Here is a 24,744-nt window from a genome sequence, read left to right as displayed (position 1 = left end):
GGATGCTGTAAATATATTTCTTATTAATTTTGTCTGTTCTGCTTATCAAAAATTACTTTCTGTTGGAAGGCTACTGAAATGAGAGGGGCAAAATAAAAAGTCGTACCAACTCCTACATGGTTGCTCAAATAAGTACTAAAGAAAGCATTTTAAACTAAGATATTTAAGATTTAAACTAGGAAACTAAGATATCCTACATTATGTAAGGATGGCATATTCAGGATTATTATTATTATTATTATTATTATTATTATTATTATTATTATTATTATTATTATTATTATTATTATTATTATTTGAATGTTTTTGGAGCACCGAAATTTTGTGAGACGAACAATGATATGTAGAGGTTTAAGATGGGTGGTCATAGAGGAGGAAAAACCAGGATTTTTCTCTGTCTGACTCTCTAACGTAAAGATTATGTGCTGAAGGTAAGAAGCATCATCATTCTACAATAGGTTGCTTTTACGTAGAATATCAATTACTTGAGTTCTCCTCCTTCGGTCTACTTACCTTATGTAGTAAATTCAAAACAATTTCAATTCAATACAAATACATTGTAAAACTTTTCCGTAATTAAACATCTAGGGAAAATTAAACATTTAATAGGGAAATCTGTTATCAAAATATCCAAACACGTAGATAGAAGACTATCTAGTGAGAAATATTGTGAAACTTTATAAAATTCTCCAAATTAGAATTAACATTTACTGGGAAACATTCGTTATGCGCCAGCGAGCATATGGTGAGCAGTGAGCACAGGGGAAATAATTACGAAACTGTTTGCAAACAAAATTAGGGACGCTAATACAAGTGCGACAACAGCATTTTTTCTTTTTTTGGTATCGTCATGAGTTTTACACATACGTTACAATTTGATTCTTTCCCAAATAAAAAAATAAAAAAAAATAACCGTAGTGTAGTGATAAAAATGATAACGGCATTTCCACGGGATCGAACCCGCTACCTTCAGCATACAGACTCGTTGCTTTAACTAACTGAGCTATTTGTTTTTTTTACGTGAACTGAGCCTGTTCCGGTAAAGACGATATTTCATTACGATCGTCCTACCAATTCGTCCTTTTCCATAGATAATTTCCACTATTTGCTCTATCTTTATGTTAATACTTAGCATATATTCATATATTTGGAGTTTGCAGATAATGCATAAATAAGACATACTAGAAATATTCGTTAAAAGTTTAGTTTGTAGATTTAATCCACATTTCTCTCAATGACATAGATGTCGCTGCTTCGTGTTGAAATGCAGAATTCCCTCGTGTTCTTGAAAATTTCCCACTTTAGCAGAGTTGGTAATTCTCGAGATTTCTGTCGATTTAATGTTTTTTGCTTCTAATTTCTATATTTTAAGCTAATATCTAACACAAATATTAAAAACGGGTTTGTTATTAACCTGTCCTGCTGGGGAAACCTTCCGAAATTTCGAACATATAAAGAAAACGGAGATATTTTCAAAAAACTTCAAAATAAAGAGACGCGTCATTTATTTTGCTCATGGTAGTACATCTCCCTTAATATAAAAATCACTGAAGATATATTTGCAATTTAAATAATAATAATAATAATAATAATAATAATAATAATAATAATAATAATAATAATAATAATAATAATAATAATAATAATAATAATAATAATATGATGGAGTGTCTATCGGTCACAAAAGATCACGAAAGTCATAAAAAGAATCACAAAATCAGAAAACGGTCATGAAAGTCAAGAAAAAATTACGAAATTTAGCTTTTGGGTCAGATTATTTTTTATCTGTACTAGTAGAGACTGGAAAATTTTGTTCTATAAAACTTTAAAAAAAATTAAACCCCAAAAATGTGTATGGTCGGCTTTAGACGCTACCAAATCGCAAGCAAAGGACGTCCTATCACATGCATGAAAATTCAGCCTAATTTGCACCCAAATTCGCTCTTGAGATTGTCCTCCAGCTGGCATCATTCAGCAGTGGCGATGCAATTCGCATCATTGCCGAGACCATCTACGCATCTAACCAGTTTATTTAACTGTGAGAAGACACTAAGTTTTTATCGCTCCAGGAAACAGCCTTTGAAAGTAGAAATAACATAGAGAAGTGCTAAAGAATTTGAATAATGTAATATTATTAGTTTTTGAATGTTTTGAAATTTTATGATTTGGCAAAGAAAAGTTCACGAAATTGCATTTTGGGATTTTAGTATACACCCTGTAATAATAATAATAATAATAATAATAATATAATATAATATAATAATAATAATAATAATCTAGTGTTCGATCTAGAAACTAAAGTTGGCTGGCCTTGCTAAAAAGATAATTCGAATTTCTTTTACATTTGGGTACTTTTTTTTTAACAAATAAATAAATAGAGCGAGTTAAATTATCTATCAGCTGAAAACGTTTTACATATTATATAGAACTATAATGTTGTAATAATTAATTTATTCGATTGTTTGTTTGCAGAGTACAAAGCCTCAAGTTCCATTCAGAAGAACAGAGTGATTTGAACGACATATTGTTGAGAGTATCTGCATTTGGTCTCTTCGTATATGCTGTGTTCAGTGTTATATCAGGAGCCTTGGCTGCATTGACAAAAGAACCCAATCTTCTGGTAATGATCACCGGCATTCTATCTGTCGTTCAGGTAAGTGACTTTGTACATAATATTTGTGTTGAAATATTTAAAAACTCAGATTGGTTAATATATACTGGTTCTCAAGTTAAGAACTTACTTCATGGCAATACTCATTATGAAAATACGATAAACAAATGAATGTTTCTACATTTGATTCGATTTGATTTTGAGTTTAGCGTCTTTATGAAACGTGGACCTTGTAAAGAAGAACTGCATAATTTTTACCGTTTACCAAACATTGTTAGGATATCAAGTCTAAAGAAAGAATAGGATTTGCAGGTTTTGTAGAACTGGGAATACTTCAGTGTGTTCATGTGAAAAACCTCCTCAAATATCTCCAGTTTTATAAAACGCATTGATCATAGAGTTTTCCTCTCAGTTTTCTGGGATTTTCTGTAAATTGACAAGAGCCATTTTAGAACTGGACGACTCACTTAAAATGCTTACTTTCTTATTTAAATAAAATAAATATTCTGTATCTTACCCATAAAATCAACCTAACCTAATATTTCAAACATTATACATATATATTACGATCTTCATGGATTATTATAGAGACATTCGAGCTCTCTAGTGGCCAACCGGTTAGCGTACGCGATTTTGGCGTGGGAGACCAGTATTCGATTCCCGACGGAAAGAGAGTAAGTAAATATATGAATATATTAATTGAAATGGCTCTAAACTGTCCTCAAAATAGGAATTTGAAACTTAAGATATATAAAACGATAATCATGACTGTTGTGCTGTATGGTTATGAAACATGGTCACTTACTCTGAGGGAAGAACGTAGACTGAAAGTATTTGAGAATAAAATCCTCCGCTTATAATTAGGAGAATGTGTTAAAAACTTAATCAAAAGTGAATGGGAACGTATAATCTGTAACTGTACCCAATTATTCTTAACTTAGATTTACAAATGAGTACCTCCACATTCATAAGAGTACGTTCCTTCACTCAGAGTTAGGCTTAAGCATAAGCATCCGTACAAACCAAACATAAACACACTATTTACTTAAGAGGTATTTATTACTCTCTATTTTCAAATACCACAATAAGGTTTCTGTTCTAATTGGGAGGTAATTAATCCTCTTATAAGCATAACAGAGGCCCGTATTTGGGGGGGGGGGTCTAGGAGGGCCGCCCCCCATAACTTTTGTTGGTCCCCTAAAAGTTTTACAGTAGGCTTGCAAAAGAACTATAATATGGTGATGAACTATCATATGGTTGGATCGCCCCTCTAACTTCAGCCCCCCCTACATTTTTGGGCTGGCTACGGGCCTGTATCAACATAGTGGTAGATAGAGATTCTACTACACGAAAGAACATAAGAGTCCCATTGTGTCCTAATCCCAACATGATTGTTTTCACTGAATCTAACCTAGCAACACATTTAATGCATAGGTATTATTCCGTTACATTACATGTCCGTAACCTTACAGCCTTATTCCCAGCATTCTCCCCCTTTACAAAAATAGACTTGACCTCTAGTGAGCAATTAATAATTCATACAGCACACTAAGATAATAGGAGATCTAGAACCTAATTCTAATTACAACAAGAAGCTACTTGGACAACCCAAAATAATCTAATCAAATTTCACATCAATCTGATAAATTATTTCATAGTCATAATGAGTTAATAACAAATATCATTTCTACTAAAATTACAGATTTAACTACCATTTCCGCTATCCACATGAAACATTAAAAGCGTCTAGTCCTTTCTAATTCTCCAAAAACACCGGCAGGTGAAATATCTTCAACTTCATCTTCGTTTACTTTTTCATTATATATTTCCTCCATAGACAGCGTATTTAAAGTTAACAACTTTGCCATGGTGTTTCATTCCTCTGTATGTTGTTGATCGAAATTAGAATTCTGCTGAATTGCCTCCATGATTGGAACCGGTGCCTATTGTTGATTCTTGGATGAAGGAAAATTGTCATATTGACAAACTCGTGCAAAATGATTCCTTCGATTGCACTTCATATATCGTTTTCCTCAAGCTGGACAACAGCCTTTCCAATGGCGTCCCCCGCAAAATTTACAACGAATTATCACAGTCGCTTTTGTAGCTGATGTTACTGCAAGTTGTCTTTTATTCTCCATTTTATTTGATAGCTGATTGTTTTCTTAGCATTGAAGTCAGATTGTGAGAATGACTTAAACATCTGTAATGGCTTCTCTGTGTTACCCATTGTTTGTGTTATTTCGATTGATTTCTGAAAAGTAAAGTTTAAAGTATATAAAATTTCCGTCTGATTGCTTCGTTGTCAATCCCGAAAACAAACTGGTCCCGTAGTATGTCCTCCAAACAGCAAGTAAAGTCACAAATCGCTGAGGGTTTTTTTTTTTTTTTTTTTTTTGTGAGTTCAAGGACGAATGATGGAATAGATTGAAATTTTTTCTGCCTATTAGAGTGGAATCGATTTCGCACAGAAATGATATTATTTTTTTGTAGCATGATGCTCTTTCATTGATTTTTTTTGTTTTGATATCCTTAAGATTTACTCGCTGGAGACTCAGGCCAGTAACTACATACCTCTTCATAAGCAGCTGTTCGCATGACCATAAACAAAGTTGAAAATTTCCTCTTTTCCGAGATTTGTGCTGCTATACACATGTGTTCAAATCTTTCTAAACAAGATTGTAATCTGTCTTGTTCTATATCAAGAAGTGGAAAACTCGGTATGGCTGACATCTTCACAGCTTTAACTATATAATCGCTACACCAATGTCAAAAATTTAATAAAATAAATAAATAAAATAAGTGGAAACGTATAATCCGTAATTGTGCCCAATTATTTTTAACTTATATTCACAACTGAGTACTACAACATTCATAAGAATTCGTTCCTTCACTAACACGGGATGTACTTGAACCTGAACCCACAAAGTGGGGATGATGTATATATTTCCTGAAAGCTTGGGTCAAAGTAAGATCAAAACCGGTTACCAAAATTGAGGAGGTTTCAAGCATTTAGCTTGAGGGCAGTACGTTACTCATTTTTATTAGCACCTTTGAGCGTGTCTTAAAGTCCGTTGCAACCCCGAAAAATCTGAAACGGTGAGACAGATATGAAAACAGAAAAACATGTATTTCATCATTTCAAAAGTTTTAACGTATCAAAGTAAAATAAATTGTCTCAGGGTCCCCCGCAGGGTCCCAGACGGGGTCCAACTGAAAATTTTTAAATGGAAAGGGGGGTCAACTTGAATATCGTATGAAAGTTGGTGTTAACTGAAAGAAGATAAATCAAATCGCGACTCTTTACGATAGGTCTGTACAAAATAGCTGTGGGTCAAAATATCAACACAATCTTTATTGCAAAGTCTATGGCCACTGTCTATGTATCTGAAACGATGGAATAGGTGTAGAAACAAAAACACGGATATGTCATTATTTCAAAAGTATAATGATTCAAAGTAGAAAAAAATGTTCCAGGGTCTCTCGCAGGGTCCCAGAAGGGGTCAAACTCAAAATGTTGAAATAGAAAGGGGTTCAAATTGAGTATCGTATGAAAGCTTATGTTAAGTGAAAGAAGAGGAAACAAACTCTAGTGGTGATTTGGAATTCATGTGAATAGTAGGTTCCGTCCTTCGTAAACCCTGGTGTTGCATAAGGGTGAAAGAAAAAAAAAATACTCAAGGTTTTCGAGAAACCTGTCCTCGATAGATATCTGTGATAAAATTGATACTGTGGTTAAAGAAAGAAGAATTTCTTTTATATGCATTTCTTGTATATAGATATTATACTACATGTATCGTCCCATTTGAAGCATTTCTCTTGTTCTTCTGAGCTTTGACCACGATCCATAAATGGATATATATATCGTGGCTACCATCTTGTAGCTTATCCTTTTTCTAGATTGGTTTGGCTACTGCTACAATCTAGTTGTAAAATTGATGGACATTATTGGACATAATTGGTATTATTACGTGTAATTTATCGATGTATCTCAATGTAGTAAAAATAAAATAAGGCAATAAGTAATACTACAAGTTCTTTCTGTCCTTCAAAGTCTTGTGGGTATATTTGAGGAAAAGTGTATGTCAACTTTTCGCATATGAGATGAAGTTTGCATATTTTCTGGAAAATCAGGAAAATTATTTTGCACGTTGGTACTTTTTTGATATTTGTAATAAAATGATATATACTTTATCTCACACAGCACATACGTGTACAGCACGAATGCATATTTCGTGCAAAAACAGTTCACATGTACAGTTAGCGATAAAAGTTCTTTCATTTTGATAAAATTAGTTTCGTAAATTACTTCAGAAGGGAAGGACAATTTGAGTATAGTTTTAGTAAATTAAAAAGAATGTAATTTTCTGTACGTTCCAGCTATATCACTGTCATCCCCAAAATAAAATTTTCGAAACGAAAAGAACTTTTGTGGATGGCTGTACATGCGGATTAATACGGGTGTTACACATTTACGAAGCTGTCTGTTTACGTACACATGCGTAGCACGAATGTTGCACATATACAGAGTGCAGTTTTACGTATAGCACACGTACAGTTCTACAGGTGTTCGAATCTTCATACATGTGCAAGTGAAGGTGTGAGACACGTACACATGTGTAGATGTGCATTTGTACATGTGGTGCACATAGTTTGTAGTCTTTGGGATGTATTTATTTCGTTCTTGTGGTGGGATACACAATTTCACTTCCCAGTGGAGACTCATACGATTGAGATCTCATGTTAAGCTATAGATATGGGTCTCAGATAGCCTTGGAGCTGAAGAGGGATGTTGAACTCAAACAAAACCAACTCTATTTATTTTATTTTTATTTTATTTCCTTATAGATAAAATGAATTCCTATTTTTTCCTGTAGGTGGTGCTGCAGTTGTTGTTTATCGCTGATGTCTCTCGTCGTCGGGTTCATCTCCCTGAACAGGACCGCAGCAAGCCTGGGCGTCAAATAGTTACGTTTTTGCTCATTTGTAACTTAACTATGTGGGTGATTTACACATTTGAGACACAGAAAGTGGAAGCAAATCCAGTCCAGGTGAGCTACAAAGAACCTTTCTTTAAGCCCTCTTTCTTCCCTAGTGTGTAGGAAACAAAATACAGTTTAGTGTAGCGTAGACTATCCGTTTAGCAGTAAAATGTAGCAGGGTAGTCTTTGTGGTTTGATTTAATAAATTATAGTAGAATTATGATAAGGACATTTTATTTTCCTGTGTGTAGAAGGTTAAATATTAGTGATGTACCATATTTTTTAATGTTAGTTACGTACACTTCTCCTTCCTCATATTTTATTATCTAAACAACAAATGATATTGAAAGTCCACTATATGTAACCAAAAGTGAATAAAACACTAATTATGCCAACGTCCTACCGCCATGGGCGGAGTTAGAAATTGCCTCCTTGGGGCAGACCTTTTGCCTGCTGGGAGGCACGGTAAATACAGATGAGAATTGAAGGATCTTATAGGTGGCATTTTTATTTTTTGTCAAAAAGTTGGGGGGGGGCAATGCCCCCTATGCCCCCCCAGCTCCGCCTATGACTACCTCACTGGGACACCACTTCTCATGAGATCAGCAAAGTCAATCAGTGCTGAATCTTGTCAGTAGAAAGATGAAGTACCATTCGTACTCTTAGTCTTGCGGAGTCTATCTAGCATTGTGAGGAAAACTGGGGAGCTACTTCAAAGAAAGAAATAACAACTTCAGTACATAGGTCTTAACATTAACAGCGAGAGAAATCGATGTACTGACCACACATCACCCCAAAGGTATGAGTACCACGAGCCAGTTGGTTGAATCTGCTTTCCTAAGGACTGTTGAACCAAGATTTATAAAATACTAATTATTTTAATCTTTAGTAATTTTTTCAAAGGAAAAACATGGTTAGAGTCGTTAATACATGAATTATCTGTACTAAATACAAACGGGATATATGATGACCAAAGTATTTTCAAACTTTTTGCTGTCGGGAGTCCCTCAACCGTCAAAATCTGAACACGTCTCCCTTGCCAAAAGTGAAATATGCCAACAAAAAATACATGCGTTCCTAAACGAAAGGCAATCACCAGGGTAAGCTGTTTCATTTATTATTCGTCATAAAAATATGTATTGTTAATACAGAAGATTTACATTCTATTCCTTTTTAATATTATTAGTCGGTATCAATTCCTTGTGATAAGTAAAATATCCATGCTAAAATTTAGAAATACAGGCAGAAAGAAAACAAATAATATTAAAAACCGGTATATTTCAATATTCAGCAATGCCAATGGGATGTATGAGCTTATTTGGAGTCACCCAATGTATTGGATCTCGGTACATATTCCGAAATAGCAAGACGCATCTCTTTCTAGAGATTTATTCTTGACCTATATTTGGGCTCGATCACTGCCATGGCTGAAAATCCAGTTTCACACAAGTAGGAAGTTTACAAAAAGGAAGGAGGACTCGCAGGGCCTCCTTACTCAATTCCAGATATTCGTTATTTACGGAACTCCAAATTCAGACAACGCTGCGGAAAGAAATTTTCTTTCCAATGTGTTGTTTGAAGAAAGAAAGACTAGTAAGTTGTTCTTCTTCTGGTATGGTTGAAGTGTGTCAAGTGCTCCGTAAACACATATTTAATTCTTAATTTAGCTGTACACTTGTTTCTTCTAACAACTTGCTTAATGTTAGAAAGCAGTCACCAATATTCCTGTCTTCAATGATCCTCTTTCCAAGCAGTAGCTTCCTTTTTGAAGCCTGACGCTTCTGACAACTGCAGAATGTGTTTAATTTCCTTGTAAAGACACAATCGAAACATTTAGTTTTTCAAAAGTATCAGAAAGATGAGCCAACCTCTAAAGAAATGCACAGTCGATGAAATTTTCAGCATTAGGATGACTTTCATCTACAAGATACGTGTATAGTTCCTCTCTCAATTCAAAAACACGGAAAATTACATTGCCGCGAGACAACTAACGTCACCTGTAATAATACAGGAGGGAAGTACGTTCCGCTCTTACATTAGCACACATTTTTGAAAAAAAAAAAAAAAAAAGGAGTTTTTGGGTTGACTTTCCATGTAGTTCACAACTATTATTATTATTATATTATCGACAGTATATCGTTTTAGTCACTACTGAGATTCTTGGAGCAAGGGATACTCTGTGTATAATCTAGTTGGTCCAGAGTGCCTCAGGTCTTCTCTACTTATGAGAGTTTATAATCCTTGGTAACATCCTCACATGAAGCGGCGGACACTATTTATGCATATTCCTATACATTTTGTCCAGTCCAGTTGATTTTCTTCCATGAACTTATCCACAATCTCGAACAATTCGGTTGCTGTTGATCCAAGTGAGATGTTTTCACGAAACAAAAGATCTTTAGAGAATTTATTATTTTCGGCAATGGATCTCATGTAGTTGATCAAGGTCGCATCTCTGTAACTATCAGTTGCTCATCTATTTGAACTGCAGATTTCTTCCCCCTAAGTTGCTGGACACGTATTCTAGAACTAATTGTTGTATCAGATACACTTTTCAGTTATTTATCAACAGACCATAAGTGAGATCATATCAAATGCTGCCGGCAAAATCAATTCCTTAGCTATTGTGTGACATTTCTGGCACTGTGCCACACGATATACTACTTTGTACGATGCCAGAAGGGGCTTTTTGAGCACAGACAATTAAGAAAAAAGCTCTTATTTCGTTTGCTTTGTTATTAAGTTTAATTTGTTTACTTTGGCCAGATTTTATTTTTAAGTTACGAGGGCTGGAAAGAAATAAGTGGTAACATATAAATCTTTCGTTAACATTTATTGTACAATCATGAGACTTCTACAGGCCTTTAACGTAGTCCTCTGCAGCATGTTGTATCAGTTACCAGATGTGGGGAAGTCGCAGGATACCAGCAGCGGTGCCCTCTTTGTGGATGTCTACATGAAAGCGCCCTATAGCTCGAAGTATGGTATCTCTGGTGCAGAAATGCATCCCTCGCAGTGGTTATTTCATCTTAGGGAACAGATGAAAGTCACATGGACTCATGTCCAATGAATAGGGTGGGTGCTCTAGAACCTCCCACCTCTATCGTGCAAACACCTTCCCTCACAGCAACTGCATTGTTACAACAAGTGTTGTCATGCAAAACAATAGGATCCCTTATGCAGTTGGGTTTCCTGCGCAACGCAGGACAAAGATAACACATTGAGCAAGGCTATGTGATAATATGTAAAAACACGTGATTGTGTTTTTTTATACATATTATCACGTAGCATTGCTCAGTGTGTTATTGTGTAATAGTACAAAATGGAAACAAGGCTTGATAGAATAATTATAGGACAAAGATGTTCCAGAAACATGGGGTAGTACACTGCATTTACGGTCTGGTCCGGAGGAACTGCGTGCTGTAATATGACACCACGTACATCGTACACCACTACCAGAATTACCTTCACATTCTCAGGTTCCTGACGCAGCTTCTTGGATCAGGGAGATGATAGGTGGCACCATTGATTTGAGTGGCGCTTAACTGCTGGCTTATAAGAACGCGCCCATGTTTCGTCAAGTGTGATGATTCTGGCCTGAAACACGTGTCGTTTCCGTCTGTAACCTGCCTAATGATCACTATTGAGGGCGTATCTGTGCCATTTTTGGACGTTGTAAGGTGGTGCGGTACCCAGCGGGATGCAGTTTTTAAGTAAACAAAGACATTGTGCAACACATTCAACAGTGTAGTGTGGGATGTTCCTACCTTGTTAGCCAATTTCCTGGCAGTCCACATGCAGCAAAGATCAAATCAATTCAGTGACTCGGTTTTCGACCCCATGTCGACCTACACCTGGTTCCTGTTGGACACCATCAGCCGTGAACAAAACGTTGCAACTCAACGTGCCACAGTCCGATACGGCAGTGCGTCATTACAGCATGCTTCACGTAGTCCACAGTGATATTCCCTGGCGTTTTTTCCACGAGCCACTTCGATCTTTATCCATGCACGTTGTTCTACCTTGGAAAACATCACCTTTAGAGCGGTGTGATTTGACAACCTACCTTCAACACACTCCACTACTGTCACTGCAGCACCTACACTAGCACCGCCACCCGCGTTGTATAGCTCCACTCACCTTCTAAATGTGTTGCCAACAGCAGCTCGAACAAAAATCCCTGCGCGGGGATAAAACAGTGTTGCCACTTATTTCTTTCCAGCTCTCGTATGTGTAATGCTAAATCTGCAATGAACAATATTCAGTGGCATGACACAATATTATAGACTCAGGAATTTACATGGGTCCAAAACTGAAACAGAAAGATTATTCATTCTTTCAAAGCATCCAGAACGTGATGTATTTCCTTGATGCTTTTATTTCCCATACTTTTTTTTTTTTTAATTTTATTCTCTGTGAACAAGGCTCCAGACAGGGGCCGAAAACTTGATAACCTAAGGATTTTTCAGGAATTAGAATTTGAAGTAAAACGTTCGGTGATTATTAAAATTCCTGAGTGTGTTAGCATGCTAAGTTTAAGAAAGTTTTGTAAAACATGAAATTCATAAGTCTTGGAAGAAGTACAACTAATTTGTGCAGGAAATTCATGAGGGATTTGGGTTTAAAATCCTCATATAATCTTTGATTTGAGTAAAATTAATTTGTAGTGTGATGTAGATAATATGTATAATATATAATATATGTAATATGTAGTACTTTTGAGTATGTAGAAATAGTGTAGTGTATTTAAGCCCCAACTGGTACATTTGATGGCGTGAAGACCAGCAAATAGAGATCTTACCCAGTGTTAGTATTTAAGGTAAGTTCTGGAAGTAACTGGAAGATAACTTATTAACGAAAGTAAAATTATTCATATTCATAATAATGACGATTTTGAGTGACTTAGATTTCGTATACTTAATAAATATTATGTACGTTCTAGTAATATTATATTTTATGTATTTTTATGCAGGGTGTCACGCAGTTTACACGACAAATTTATCAATAGATTCTTTTGTACAAAATACATTTATTTTGCAAAAATGTATTTAGCTATATATTTAAAAGAGTTCAAACATGGCCATATAAAAATAAAAATATAAGATACTTGTATTTTTGTTAAAAACAAAATAAACCAAATGTATCAAATGTACATACTTAGTTTTCATGCCTCGAGAATCTCGTCGACGGAGACTAAACAGGAAAGAAACAAAATGGAATATTAGAGAAAGAAAGGCCTGACCGATTGTTACAGTCAGCTATATTAAATGTTATGTCGGGAAAACGTATGGAAGAAAGGTGTTGAGTCGTAAACACTAAAATGTCGTAGACGCATCACTACCTAAGTATAAAGTTACTTTACCGTTTTCGAAAAATATTAAACGTAAAATATGTCGTAAAACATAAAACCATTGCTACTTCTATGAACAAACACATAGTAATTCATTATTAGTATTTTTTATGTGTATAAGTGTTTATACTTTAACATGTATGTATTTCCTGTTTATATAAATAGGCAGATCATGCAAGTTTTACAATTGCTATCGCCGAAAATATAACTCAGAATAGCTGCGATGCCACAGAGACAATGTTGAGATCTATCTCAAAAAGGTACCGTGAATTCGAGCGGCGCTTGTCTGACATCATGTAGCAATAGGTCACAAGATGAAATTAAATGGAGACGATAAAATCTTAAAAGTATATACAGAGAAAGAGGTTAGGCGGGGTAGGGGTGGGTGATTACAATGATTCGAATACAGGGTTTAGGGGCACCTGGTGACGCTCCATCCTGCAGCTGAGCTCCTCGTCAATCTCCTTCCTGATCCAGAATTTTCCTTATTCCGTCGTTGGCGTGCAGAATTCCTGGAGTCTGTGTTTTAGCCTAAAAGTGGCTATATCTCAGACTCGAGTGTGTGTTAATTCTCTGGCTATCCTTCGTTCGTTTAACTGATCGTGTTAGAGGTTACTTCGACATATAGAATGAATAATCTCGACTAACGGAATCTAAACTGACTGTACCGCGTATTCCGATTAACTGAACTTTCTTTCGGAGTCCCCTCGATTTTAAAGACCAATCCATTACAGCGTTATGATGATGTTGACGAAAAGCCTTGTGTCACCAGTCTCTTGACGTCACACAGCTTAGATAATTATCAGGAAGGAGATCTCTCTGATTTATTACCATAAAAAGAAACATTGAGATAAGTTATATAACAAGATAATCCTTAAATAGTACGGAAGAAAAATAATAGAATGTGAAGGAATAAAACATTATACGAATTCCCAGACTTCGATATGTCATTGCTAGAATACTGTCCTTTCTTGATTTCTATATTCTTCGTTCCTTTAAGTCTACTATACATGTTTACATAACTAAAGTAAGAAAATGTCCTTACAAAATAATGGTAACTTCTATATATACACAAAGAAAGATTTTATGTCCACAAATCAATCAATAGTTCGTTTGTTCGATATTGGGTGTGACCAATAAATGATAAATTTCGATATATCTACACAATTAGGATATCAATGTCTTTAATGTACTAGCTTAAGTAAGTCAAGCAATTCCTTTATTTTGTCCTTTCAACTTTGAATAGATTTCTTGTTTGTTGACTAATCCTAGCTTTCGTGCCTTACTAAAGCATCAAAGACCTTAAGTATAGTCGTTTATATTTTCAGGTCAGTTTTGAGATATTTCTTTCCTGACCTTTGATCTCGAACGATCTCGATTAAATTTGGGAACACAGATAAATGCTCTGTTTTCAGTCAGTTTTAATACAACTTTGGCAACCATTGCCAAAAATTATTGTTAATATCGACTATAGTATTGAGCCTTGGTCAAATCGAAACTTTACCTTAATCAATTTTGGCAGACCACATAAATAAACCATCTGTCTAACTCTATGGCCTATGGAACCCGGAGGGTCAATGTCGCGTTCACAAAAGCTCTCCACTGACTTCTATCCTTAGCCAACTGGATCCAGTTTCTATTCTGTATTCCTATTTCTGCGAGATCCATCTTAATATTGTCCTTCCATCTGCGTCTAGGTCTTCCTAATGGTCGTTTTTCGATTGGTCTTCCAGTTAAGACTTCGAAAGCGTTCCTATTTTCTTCCATTCTGGCTACATGACCTGCCCACCTCAGCCTCCTAGATTTGATGACCCTAACTGTGTTTGGTAAATCGTATATATTACGTAGTTCCTCGTTATGAAGTTTCCGCTATTCCCCATTCCCGTTTCTCTTGGATCTGAATTATTCATCTGAGGATCTTGTTTTCAAATAGTTTCAGTATATGTTCTTCCCTCAGAGTCAGTAACCTTGTTTCTCAACCATACATAACAACAGGTAAATCGTTTTACGCAAATCATTTACGAACGTTAAACTAATTTTGATGAAAATTTAGCAAGTCATTCCTGAGAAATAAAAGTTCTTGTGAGTTTTGACTATTAGTTTGACATTTCAACTAAATTGGCACCTTCCAAAAGGACTATCAATGATTTTAATGTTAATTTTGATTGAAGTCGATGAATGTTCGTCTTGATCATTTTAACTAAATTTTTAGGCTTTCCAAATGAGCTATCAATTGCTTTAATATCAACTTTAGTTGAAATCGATGTCGTTCTTCCTCAGAGGTAAACACACACAAAGCTTTTCTGAGAAGAAATTCATAGACGAATAAACATGATGAAAGACTAGGCGACTAGCTATGTGAATTGCTAAAGTACAGAACGAAAGAAATGAATACCTATTCTGCCTGAGATGATTTTTTTTAAAAAAAGGAATGAAATGAAATCTTTGAGTTTTACGTCCCACGGTTATGCCGGTTAGGCTAAAGGAGACGGTGATGATGAGTAATGAATGAAATGGTGGAATGAAGAAAGTGGGAGGAAACGGGAGAACCCAACGAGGAAACCCACGTACACGGTGTTTGTCCATCACAAAGTTTACTTGGCGGGGGCTGGGATCGAACCCAGAACCCAAGCACCAGAGGTGAACGCTCTACCACTGAGCCACCACAGCCCCCAAAAATGGTTATGCATTTAGACTTACTCCAAGAAAAGAATGCAGGCTGAAAATTTTTGAGAATAAAAGCCTGAGACGAATATTCGGACTCAAGAGAAACGGAAATGGGGACTGCATAATTTATATCGTTTACCAAACATTGTTAGTCACCAAGTCCAAGAGGTTCAGCTAGGCAGGTCATGCAGCCAGAATGGAAGAAAGTAGGAACGCTTTCAAAGTTTTGATTGGAAATCCAATCGGAAAACGACCATTAGCAGACCTAGGTGTAGATAGGAAGACAATATTAAGATGGATCTCACAGAAATACAAAGTAGAAACTTGATCCAGTTGGCTAAGGACAGGAGTCAATGGAGAATTTTGTGAGTACGGCCTTGAACCTCTGGGTTCTATAGGCCTTAGAGTTAGTTAGTTTTAGTTAGTTAGTTATGTATTTAGAAAGAGCATTTCATATTAAAAGTAAAATATCAATGTCTTAAGGGAAAAATTATAGTGTGTATATTGAAATGAAATCTTTTAAGTTTTACGTCCCACGGTTATGCCGGCGAGGCTAAAAGAGACGGTGATGGTGAGAAATAAATAAAATGGTGGAATGAAGAAAGCGTGAGGAAGCGGAAGAACCCCGAGAAACCCACGCACACAATGTTTGTCTCCACACACAAAGTTCACTTATCGAGCTGAGATCGAACCAGGGACCTCATGCACCAGAGGTGAACGCTCTACCACTGAGCCACCACGGCCCACCGGTGTGTGTATTATGTCTGTATTATGATATAAAGTGAGACATACACTAGGAATAACCCGCAAAAACAGGAATCCGCTAAATCAGATAGAGAAAATATCTTAGATTCGTAAATGGGAGGAAGCTGAACTTTTAAAACTTAATAAACCATCTACAAAGTGGTGCTGAAAATAAATGCAATGAACTTCCGTTGAATACAGTATGCTAAGTCCGAGTTATATTACATTGCCAGTATTAGCATACGAGTGAATTACATAGGAAAGTAAATTAATTACAACTATAATAATAATAATAATAATAATAATAATAATAATACAGAAGCATGAATCTTGAACAGAAAATCAGACATGGAAAACATTGAGAAAAAGGAATAGAAAACCACGAAAAAAAAAAAAAAACCTCTTAGGCACAAAACTCAAAGACTCACAACACACAATCAGGAGGAAACAAGAAATCAAACAGTACATCTATGGTAGTATTAGGAAACGCAGATTAAAGTTTTATGAACAAATCAAAAGAACGAATTCGGATAGGCTCACAAAACGAATAGTTGAATTCTATGAAAATAGGAGTAAAGCAGAGATATACACCATGGAATGGATTGGCGAAATCAGAAACAATCTAAAGTTACCAGGAATCACACGAGAAGACATCAAAAACAGGAAAATCTTTAGTTCTAAAATTAGTAAATCACAAGTGGACCAAAAGGTGCAACCGAAAGAAAAGACCAGAATAGTTTGGTATGAAGAGAGAAAAGAATTGAAGAAATATAAGCACAAAAGGAAGCAAACAATATCCTATAAGTACTTTGTATAGTTCCTTGAGGACTTATTGCAAATAATAATAATAATAATAATTCAAAGATAAAAATTCTTGCCATAAATATACTCGCGTCTTTATGTTTATTGTACTTTAAAATTTTAGTTATAAAACGACCAAGAGCTGCAACTTATTCTTAGCGGCCATTCTGTAAGTGAGTATTTTTCGAATTAGAATTGCTCTCGTCGAATGATGTGTATACATTGCGAAACACCCTGTGTAATAGATAGCGACCTGGAAATAAAATACTCAAACTAGAATTAAACAAAAGAAAGAAATTAAAAATACAGTCAGTAGACGTATTCAGGCAGTGAATTTATGTAGTACTTGTTTCTTCTTCTTCTTCTTCTTCTTTTTTTTTTTTTTAAAGTGACTTTTGTGAAACATTAAAATGTATTCATTGATCAAAACGTTAAAAATTTGTTTGTGCTTTTGTTTCTTTTCGCTTATGTTTAGTGTGTTCAATGCTTGCTCACCATGTAAGCATTGCAGTAACAGTAGTAATAGTAGTATATAGTTCTTGTATAATCTTTTTTCCTAAGCTTAATCTGTATAAGTGTTGTCTTTTACCGTAGCTTTGCAGTTTACAGTCAGCAACAAAAAGCTTTCTCCTGATAGATAGCGTTCCCGCCCTTGGTGTAACGGATCGAATCGATTTGTGGTGGGAGCGCATTATCTTTGACACTATGCTGCTCTTCGTCCCTCAGCTTCAAAAGGACCTAAATGCAAAGCGAAAACAGTGATGAAATATTTCAGAATGGCAAACATTAGAGTGAATGAAATATTTACGTTTCCCTTTAAATATTTCTAATTAATGAAACTAGGAAACAGAGATATAGAAAAAGAAAAAGAGAAAACAAATGTACTCATCTTGTTCATAATCAGATATTAACCTTAAATAATTCTGGAAAATTTTTGATTCAATAATATAAGCATCATGACATTGCATAAGAGAACAGGATTACTGTTTAACAGTTGTTTAGAATATATGCTGAACCCTATTTTTTTTAAGTTGATAGGAATATAAAAATGATCTGACCTATATACTGATGATCCGGATTGAAAATTTCCAAAAGCTAGTTCCCCCCCCCCCACCTTCTTTTGTAATATTGTAGACATTAATATGGTGCACTTTTATTATCAAGAGTGGAAATAAGAAAAGTAAATGTACAAATAGAATTAACATTATTCTAAAAGATTTTTCTTTTAAAAAATCGGATACTTTGACAGTTTTCCTTGTGCCGACAGTTTGTCAATCTGTATGTTAGGGAGTTTATATTGTGTATAATTGCTTCTTAAGGTGGATTACATGATAATGACGCTTACATTAATTATTTGGTTTCTACTTTATCTCTTAGAGATGTGGCGCTTTTAGAAATAAGTTTTCTTAATTTTATTCGTAGTATCCTAAACGTACTTCCATATTCTAAATCTGTGCCCTTTCCCACAAACTTTATCAGTCGTTAAGACATTTTATAATTGAAAATAAATTTACAGCAATTGTTCTCGTTTATAGTAGACTTTAAAATACACCATTCGTTTGACGTGTCTGTAGAGAAGAAAACATAATAAGAGAAAAGATATTCCACTACATGAGAGAACATACGAGAATCCATAAGTTCTAATCCATCTTGATCTAATTTTCGATTCTCCATGATCTGTTTACACAGTATCTACTCTAGGAACCAACATTCTAAATAGAGGCATATGCCAGTATTCTGTAATGTTCCGTAGCCATGTAGTCTCATTCCAACACTGAGGAAGTGAATCTCAAAGAGTACAAGATCCATTTTAAATAGGTAAAAATTTACTGTTAATTTTTTTAACATGTAAACGAGTTGTCTATACTTTAAGAACCTTCTAACGGTAGAAAAAAAAAAAAAAAAAAAGTATGTATTTTCTTTAATGTCTTTTTTGCAAGAGTAAACTTTTGTTGCTGATTGCACTAAACTTTTGGCGTTACAGCCGACCAAAGGTTGTAGCGACTATACTACAAATGATGTAATAAATTAAGTTAATAGAGTTTGGAATTAGATAAGGGTAAAAGTTATCTTCCAAGATACTTACCAGAACCTAAGCAAAGAGAAAGAATTACAACATTGTGGTTAAAAAAAGTTTGCTTCTTCTATGCAGCTTGACCTCTATGGATTCTTGGCCTGGGCCATTGTTCAGAGAGTCACCTTACCTCTCTGCATCTTCCACCGATTCCATTCTGCAGTGACATTTGCTGAGATTTGGAAAACAAGCTACAAGGCTCGACTGGAATGAAGACAATGTCCAGTTGCTTGGCTCCCGAACGCATGTTGCTGCCCTGAGCCATAAATGGAAAGAAAACGAACAAGATTTAAAAAATATTGTTATAATGCTTTAATGTGACAAAAAAAAAAAAATTCTCACAACATCGTACAAAGGGTGCTTTGCATGTGAACAATGACTTACTAAAACAAGACACATTACACTCTCGAAGTACAGTGGAAGAGTTTTGGGATGCTATGAGGTAAGTTCAGACACGTTAATAGCAAGGCGCTGATGTGTTGGTGCTGGAACTGAATGGATACTCAAATGAAAGTCAATCCACTGGCAAAGCAGTAAAAGAAAGAATACTCAGAGAATCTTGATTATTCCTGCATGCGTCGTGAGTACACTCAGTGAATGTTATCAAAAGTTTTGTTTAAAACAGAATATAATAATAATACTAATAATAATAATAAAAAGATGGAAATTGTTTGAATCTTTTATCTTTCAATGTATGTAAAGCTGTTGAAAATTTGATGATGTGAGCTCAAGTTCCGAATAAATTGTATAGGTTGTGCTTCTAAAACGTTTCCATTGTCTTTCAAACTCAGCTCGTATAAAATGTAATTACTATTATTTTTTTTTAAAAGAAGAATTACCATACCAGTACAGTGTTCACTTTTAATAGAGAAATAGTTCCGATTGCTACAAATGTTCACTTTATATCTCTAAAGCTGACCTTTTAAAATAAGTATATCTATACACATTTCATCCCAATAAAACAAAATAAATATACATATGTAAGTATTTAAAATACAGTGAACATGTGTGCAGGAAAATTGTCACGTGTAATGTGTATCATACGTGTATGTTTCAGTACCTCCCACAAAAGCCAACAAATGTATGCACCTCAACATGTGTAGAAAGCTATTTTGGTGCCATTACCTGTTACATGATATTATAAAAGTATATAAAGATACGTCACCGAGATTGTATGTTACCATTATGTCACCTTCATTTGTACATATATTTTGCATAATTTTAATATTTGGAGATTTTTCTAATTGTCCATGTATAGTCTTTGAAGTTCAAGTTTTGTACGTTGATATTGCGTTTAGGTACGCTGTAGGAACTTTTAACATCCAGGACCAAAAATTGTACAGCATTTTTTCATAAGGAGAAATATCAACAAATACATATATAAATCTTGCTATCTATATTATATATTGTATATCTTTTTTTTAGTGACAATATACTTACAAATTTTATCTTCTTTAGTACAATGGACAGTGTTTAAGGAAACGTAAGTAATCAGAGTGCTGTGTGCAAAAAAAATCTTTAAAAAATACTGTTTTGAAATTTTGCCCAAAAGCCAAACTGAATAATTTGTGCCTGATATACAGATGCAATGCTACAAAATCAAGTAGCTGTTCTGAAGAACGTATATGTCAATTTGTTCAATGCAAAAATATATCTTACAGAAACAAAGCATTTACTCAGCAGAACATCGTAAACTGCAAGGCAGATTTCTCTTCTTTTAGATATAATTCATTTTTGTGATTACTTCTGGTTTTGTAGATAATTTTAAGACTGACTGTTTTTTTTTTTAATTAGATTTCAAGTTTTCTTTTTCTTTTTCTTTTTCATTTTGAGTCGTAAATATTTTTGCTAGTAAAACTACTTCAGTTTTGTGTAAGCGATAGTGTTATTTTATTTACAATAGAATTTGTAAGATGTTTTTAGTGTCGTATCTATTAGTCAAGAGGGAGAGTTATTATTACAAAATATCTTCTTTGGAAATTTATTTTTATCTGTCTGCATCTGAAAAAGCAATTGGAAAATTTTATTAGATTTTTATTTCACTTTCAAAATAGTACTCTGTTACATAAAGTCATACCTAGTTTTAATCACAATTCGTCGGGGAGATATGGGAATGTAGAAAAATGATTTCGTTCTTACAATAATAGGTAAAATATAACCATAGTTCAGAGAATACTTTAGAGTTTTCAATAGGACCAAAAATCTATCAGCATAAATGCAGATGACACATCCTTTGAGCACTACCAGTTAGAGATGATATACCTTCTGTTGACTACGTGCACCTGTTACATCAATGCTTTCAAAACACACAAAATTATTTAATACAAAATATTTGCTGCAACAGCAAGAACGAAATGGCTAAGTACGGTTACAAAACAAATTTTTAATGTTTGCTTTAAGGAAAGTGATATCCAAGACTGAAGTACGACACAGAATCTTTTTTTCTTGTATTTAGCGTAATAAATTGTGTTGTTTTTCTGTTTTGATTTGTTTTCTAGACATTCATGCACAAATTTATGTATAAAATTATTTCTAGTTTTAAGAGCCCTTGCAATTTGTAGAAATTTTCTAAGATAAGAGTTTCTTCTTTCGAAATCTCTGTGATAGCATATTGATAAAATGCTGTGGAAAGAATGTACAAGGGGTCTGAAAAAGAATGATATTGTAGAAAAGACAGTTTTAAATGAATCTCAGTTTGATGTCAATTACGTAACGAATATTTTAAATTCGTTTTCTTCAATGATTGTACGGTATATCACATCATTTTTTTTTTTTTTTTTTTTTTTTTGGTACATTTCCTATCATTATCATCCTAGGACAAGGTTTCATATACACTATACATTATAACTTAGTTAGTTTTCCAATAGAAGAAAAGACAACATGGCAGATATTATTGATTTATATATGTATATTTTAGTTTATAATTTTTTAACTTTTATAAAATGAAATAAGTGTGCTTGTACCAACTCTAGTGACCAAAATAAGCACACCAAAATAGTTTTTAAAAGAAAATAATCTGTAAATTTGTCAATGTACTTTAAATGGATATATTATAGTGTTTAAATAAAACTTTTCTTCATATAGACTCAGCTGCCATTATATATATATATTATATATATATACATAATACTGCCTGAAAGAAATCAAAGAATGTCTGAAAAGATATTTGATACTTAATGCTATTATATCTGTATATCAGTGTTGCTCTGAAGAACACTTGTTTTTTATTTTTCTTTTTTTTGCCCCTTCCCTTCCCCTCCAAAGAAATTAGGCAAAATTTCTTCTGAGAGAGATTTGTATTTACTAGTGTATAGTTGGAGAAGACAATGTATTTATATATATAAAAAAAGTATTTTGTCCGAACTTGTATTTTTTTTTTTTCATTTCTTTTTAGAGAGTATTATTTGAGAACTTCAAATATAAAATTACATAATGTGACCAATAAAAGAAAGAAATGATTATTATTATTATTATTATTGTGAAGCAAATGATTGTTGTTGTGTATGTCTGTCTGCTAGGTTATAGGTCAACCATTGTTGAAAGGGACTGGAAGAAAAAAAAGGGTCAAGAATCATGTTTAGGGCAGGACAAAATAAGAAAAGAAAAAAAAATTGCACAACAAAAATTGGTACTTTATCTTGTGTTCTAAACCACTAGAATGTTACCTCTGTCCTGTGCACAACAAATAAATGACCAACCACAAATTTGATATAAAATGATAAACCTTTTTCATGTTTTATAAATGAAATTTTTAGAACTTCCAGTTTCTTTGATTACTTTTGTACAAAGTGTTTCAAATATTTGTGGAGAAATAAAATAAATGTCTAATAAATTATATATATATAAATAAAATAAATAAAAATATTCATATAAAATGCATAGTAATTTTATTTACTATATACCAATACTTAATTCGGTAGCTGCGCAGAACAAAATTGGTTTCGTTGTTGCCAGATTTAACGTCTATTTTCCTAAAATTAATTAAAAGAACTAGTACGGAAAACTGGATGATGGTGCTAAATTTAATAGAATTTTCTTAATATACAGTGCAATTTGTTAGTTTTGAATAGTAATGATGGAAAATACTTTCATGAAATAAAATGAAAGCTTTGTTACTTTAATAGCGTTAATCTTCAATGAACCAAGTATATTTCATCCACCTATTATCCTGTGGACTTCTTCAGGCTTTCTTCTTAGTTTTGAGGTAAGTGAATATTTCCTACATTATCTTATATTTCATCTACTTTTAACTCTGTACCTAAAATTTATTCTTAAAATTATGAGAAAACACTTAACACTGAAAACAAATAAATTAATTTTAAGAGTACATTTTTGGTGCAGAGTTAAAAGAAGACGAAATTTAAGAAAATACGTTGTCTCTCCTGCCATATGTTGTCAACGCTGTATTGCTGAATCACCATGTATCTCTTCCTTCCTCCGTCCGCCGTAGCGGACAAAAGATTGTTAATGACGCATGGGAGGTGATGAACTCTTATGTCGCTTCAGCAACACGCTTAATGTTGCAGCCGTATTTTACGCACTCTAAGACGCACTTTTTACTTCGAAAAATTGCCTCCAAAATTCAGGTGCGCCTTATACTCGAAATTAATATAAAAATATCTAGTGTTTGATTTTAAATTCCCGCCAGTCTTAAAAATGGCCACATATTCAATGCCACGGGAAACCTATCTTTATCTGGCAACATTGGATTCAACTGGCAGCAGCAGTGCACCGATGAGACGAACCTGAGTTGCGGAGATTAACAAGCTTGCGGGATGCACAATGTTACGGTATTCTTTTGTTTTAAAATTGCTTAAAAATTAAGGTGCGTGTCATAGTCTGTAGCGTCTTATAGCCCGTAAAATATGTTAATTGAGTTTTCTCCCGATGTTGACAGTAATTGAAGCAGGTAAAAATGGTACCTAGGAGAAAACTATGTTTCGAGTAAACGCAAAACGAAAATTGTCAATAATACTGTATGTTGTGAGTAAAATAAAGATTACTGGCTTGACAACGAACCGCATAGAAGATATATCCTTTGCAAAACGTAATTTCTCAATAACAATGTATTATACTTGTATATTAATGATTAATACATACAAATGTACAGTATGTTCATGTGTCTTCTTCTACGCAGAACACTTTTGTAGTACAGAACAGATAATTGAAAGCCATATTCAAGTTTCAGAAACTTATCTTTATTTCTCAAAATGCATTGAAATTGAAACTTACGAAGATTGTGAAATTATTCGATAAAATCAATATCGTCCCGCTTTAAAAAGCGATACAAATTTTTAACATCATTAACTTTAAATTGATTCACTTCGGAGTAAAGTGTAGATCTTATTTTGCAAAAATCTCTGGCTGCAATGAAAATGCTCGCACACTTTTCCGGTTTTATCAGTTTTATCTGATAAGCCGTTGACAAGTTGTCATAATGTACAGGATTGCGCACAAAAAAATTAAATAATGTTGTCAGATGGAAAATATTTTCTCTTTTGTTATGTTTGTATAT

At 34.0% G+C, this 24,744-nt stretch overlaps 1 protein-coding gene across 11 annotated transcripts in view; it reads left to right on the top strand.

The window, feature by feature from the left end:
• Nucleotides 1–23,104, top strand: part of OtopLa (proton channel otopetrin-like a) — a 598,778-nt gene extending 575,674 nt beyond the window's left edge. For all 11 annotated transcript variants that reach the window (XM_081752534.1, XM_081752533.1, XM_081752532.1 and 8 more), the window contains 3 exons: nucleotides 2,473–2,653; nucleotides 7,489–7,662; nucleotides 19,308–23,104. In XM_081752534.1, the coding sequence (XP_081608660.1) occupies nucleotides 2,473–2,653; nucleotides 7,489–7,662; nucleotides 19,308–19,442 (490 nt within the window). In that variant the 3' untranslated portion in view covers nucleotides 19,443–23,104. The remainder of the gene's footprint in view (nucleotides 1–2,472; nucleotides 2,654–7,488; nucleotides 7,663–19,307) is intronic.
• Nucleotides 23,105–24,744: the final 1,640 nt, after the last annotated feature.

Source organism: Thermobia domestica, chromosome 3 (genome assembly GCF_964235325.1).
Source record: "Thermobia domestica chromosome 3, izTheDome1.hap1.1, whole genome shotgun sequence".
Lineage (NCBI taxonomy): Eukaryota > Metazoa > Arthropoda > Insecta > Zygentoma > Lepismatidae > Thermobia > Thermobia domestica.
The sequence above is the reverse complement of the archived record's forward strand: the minus strand, read 5'-3'. Positions and strand labels throughout refer to the sequence as shown.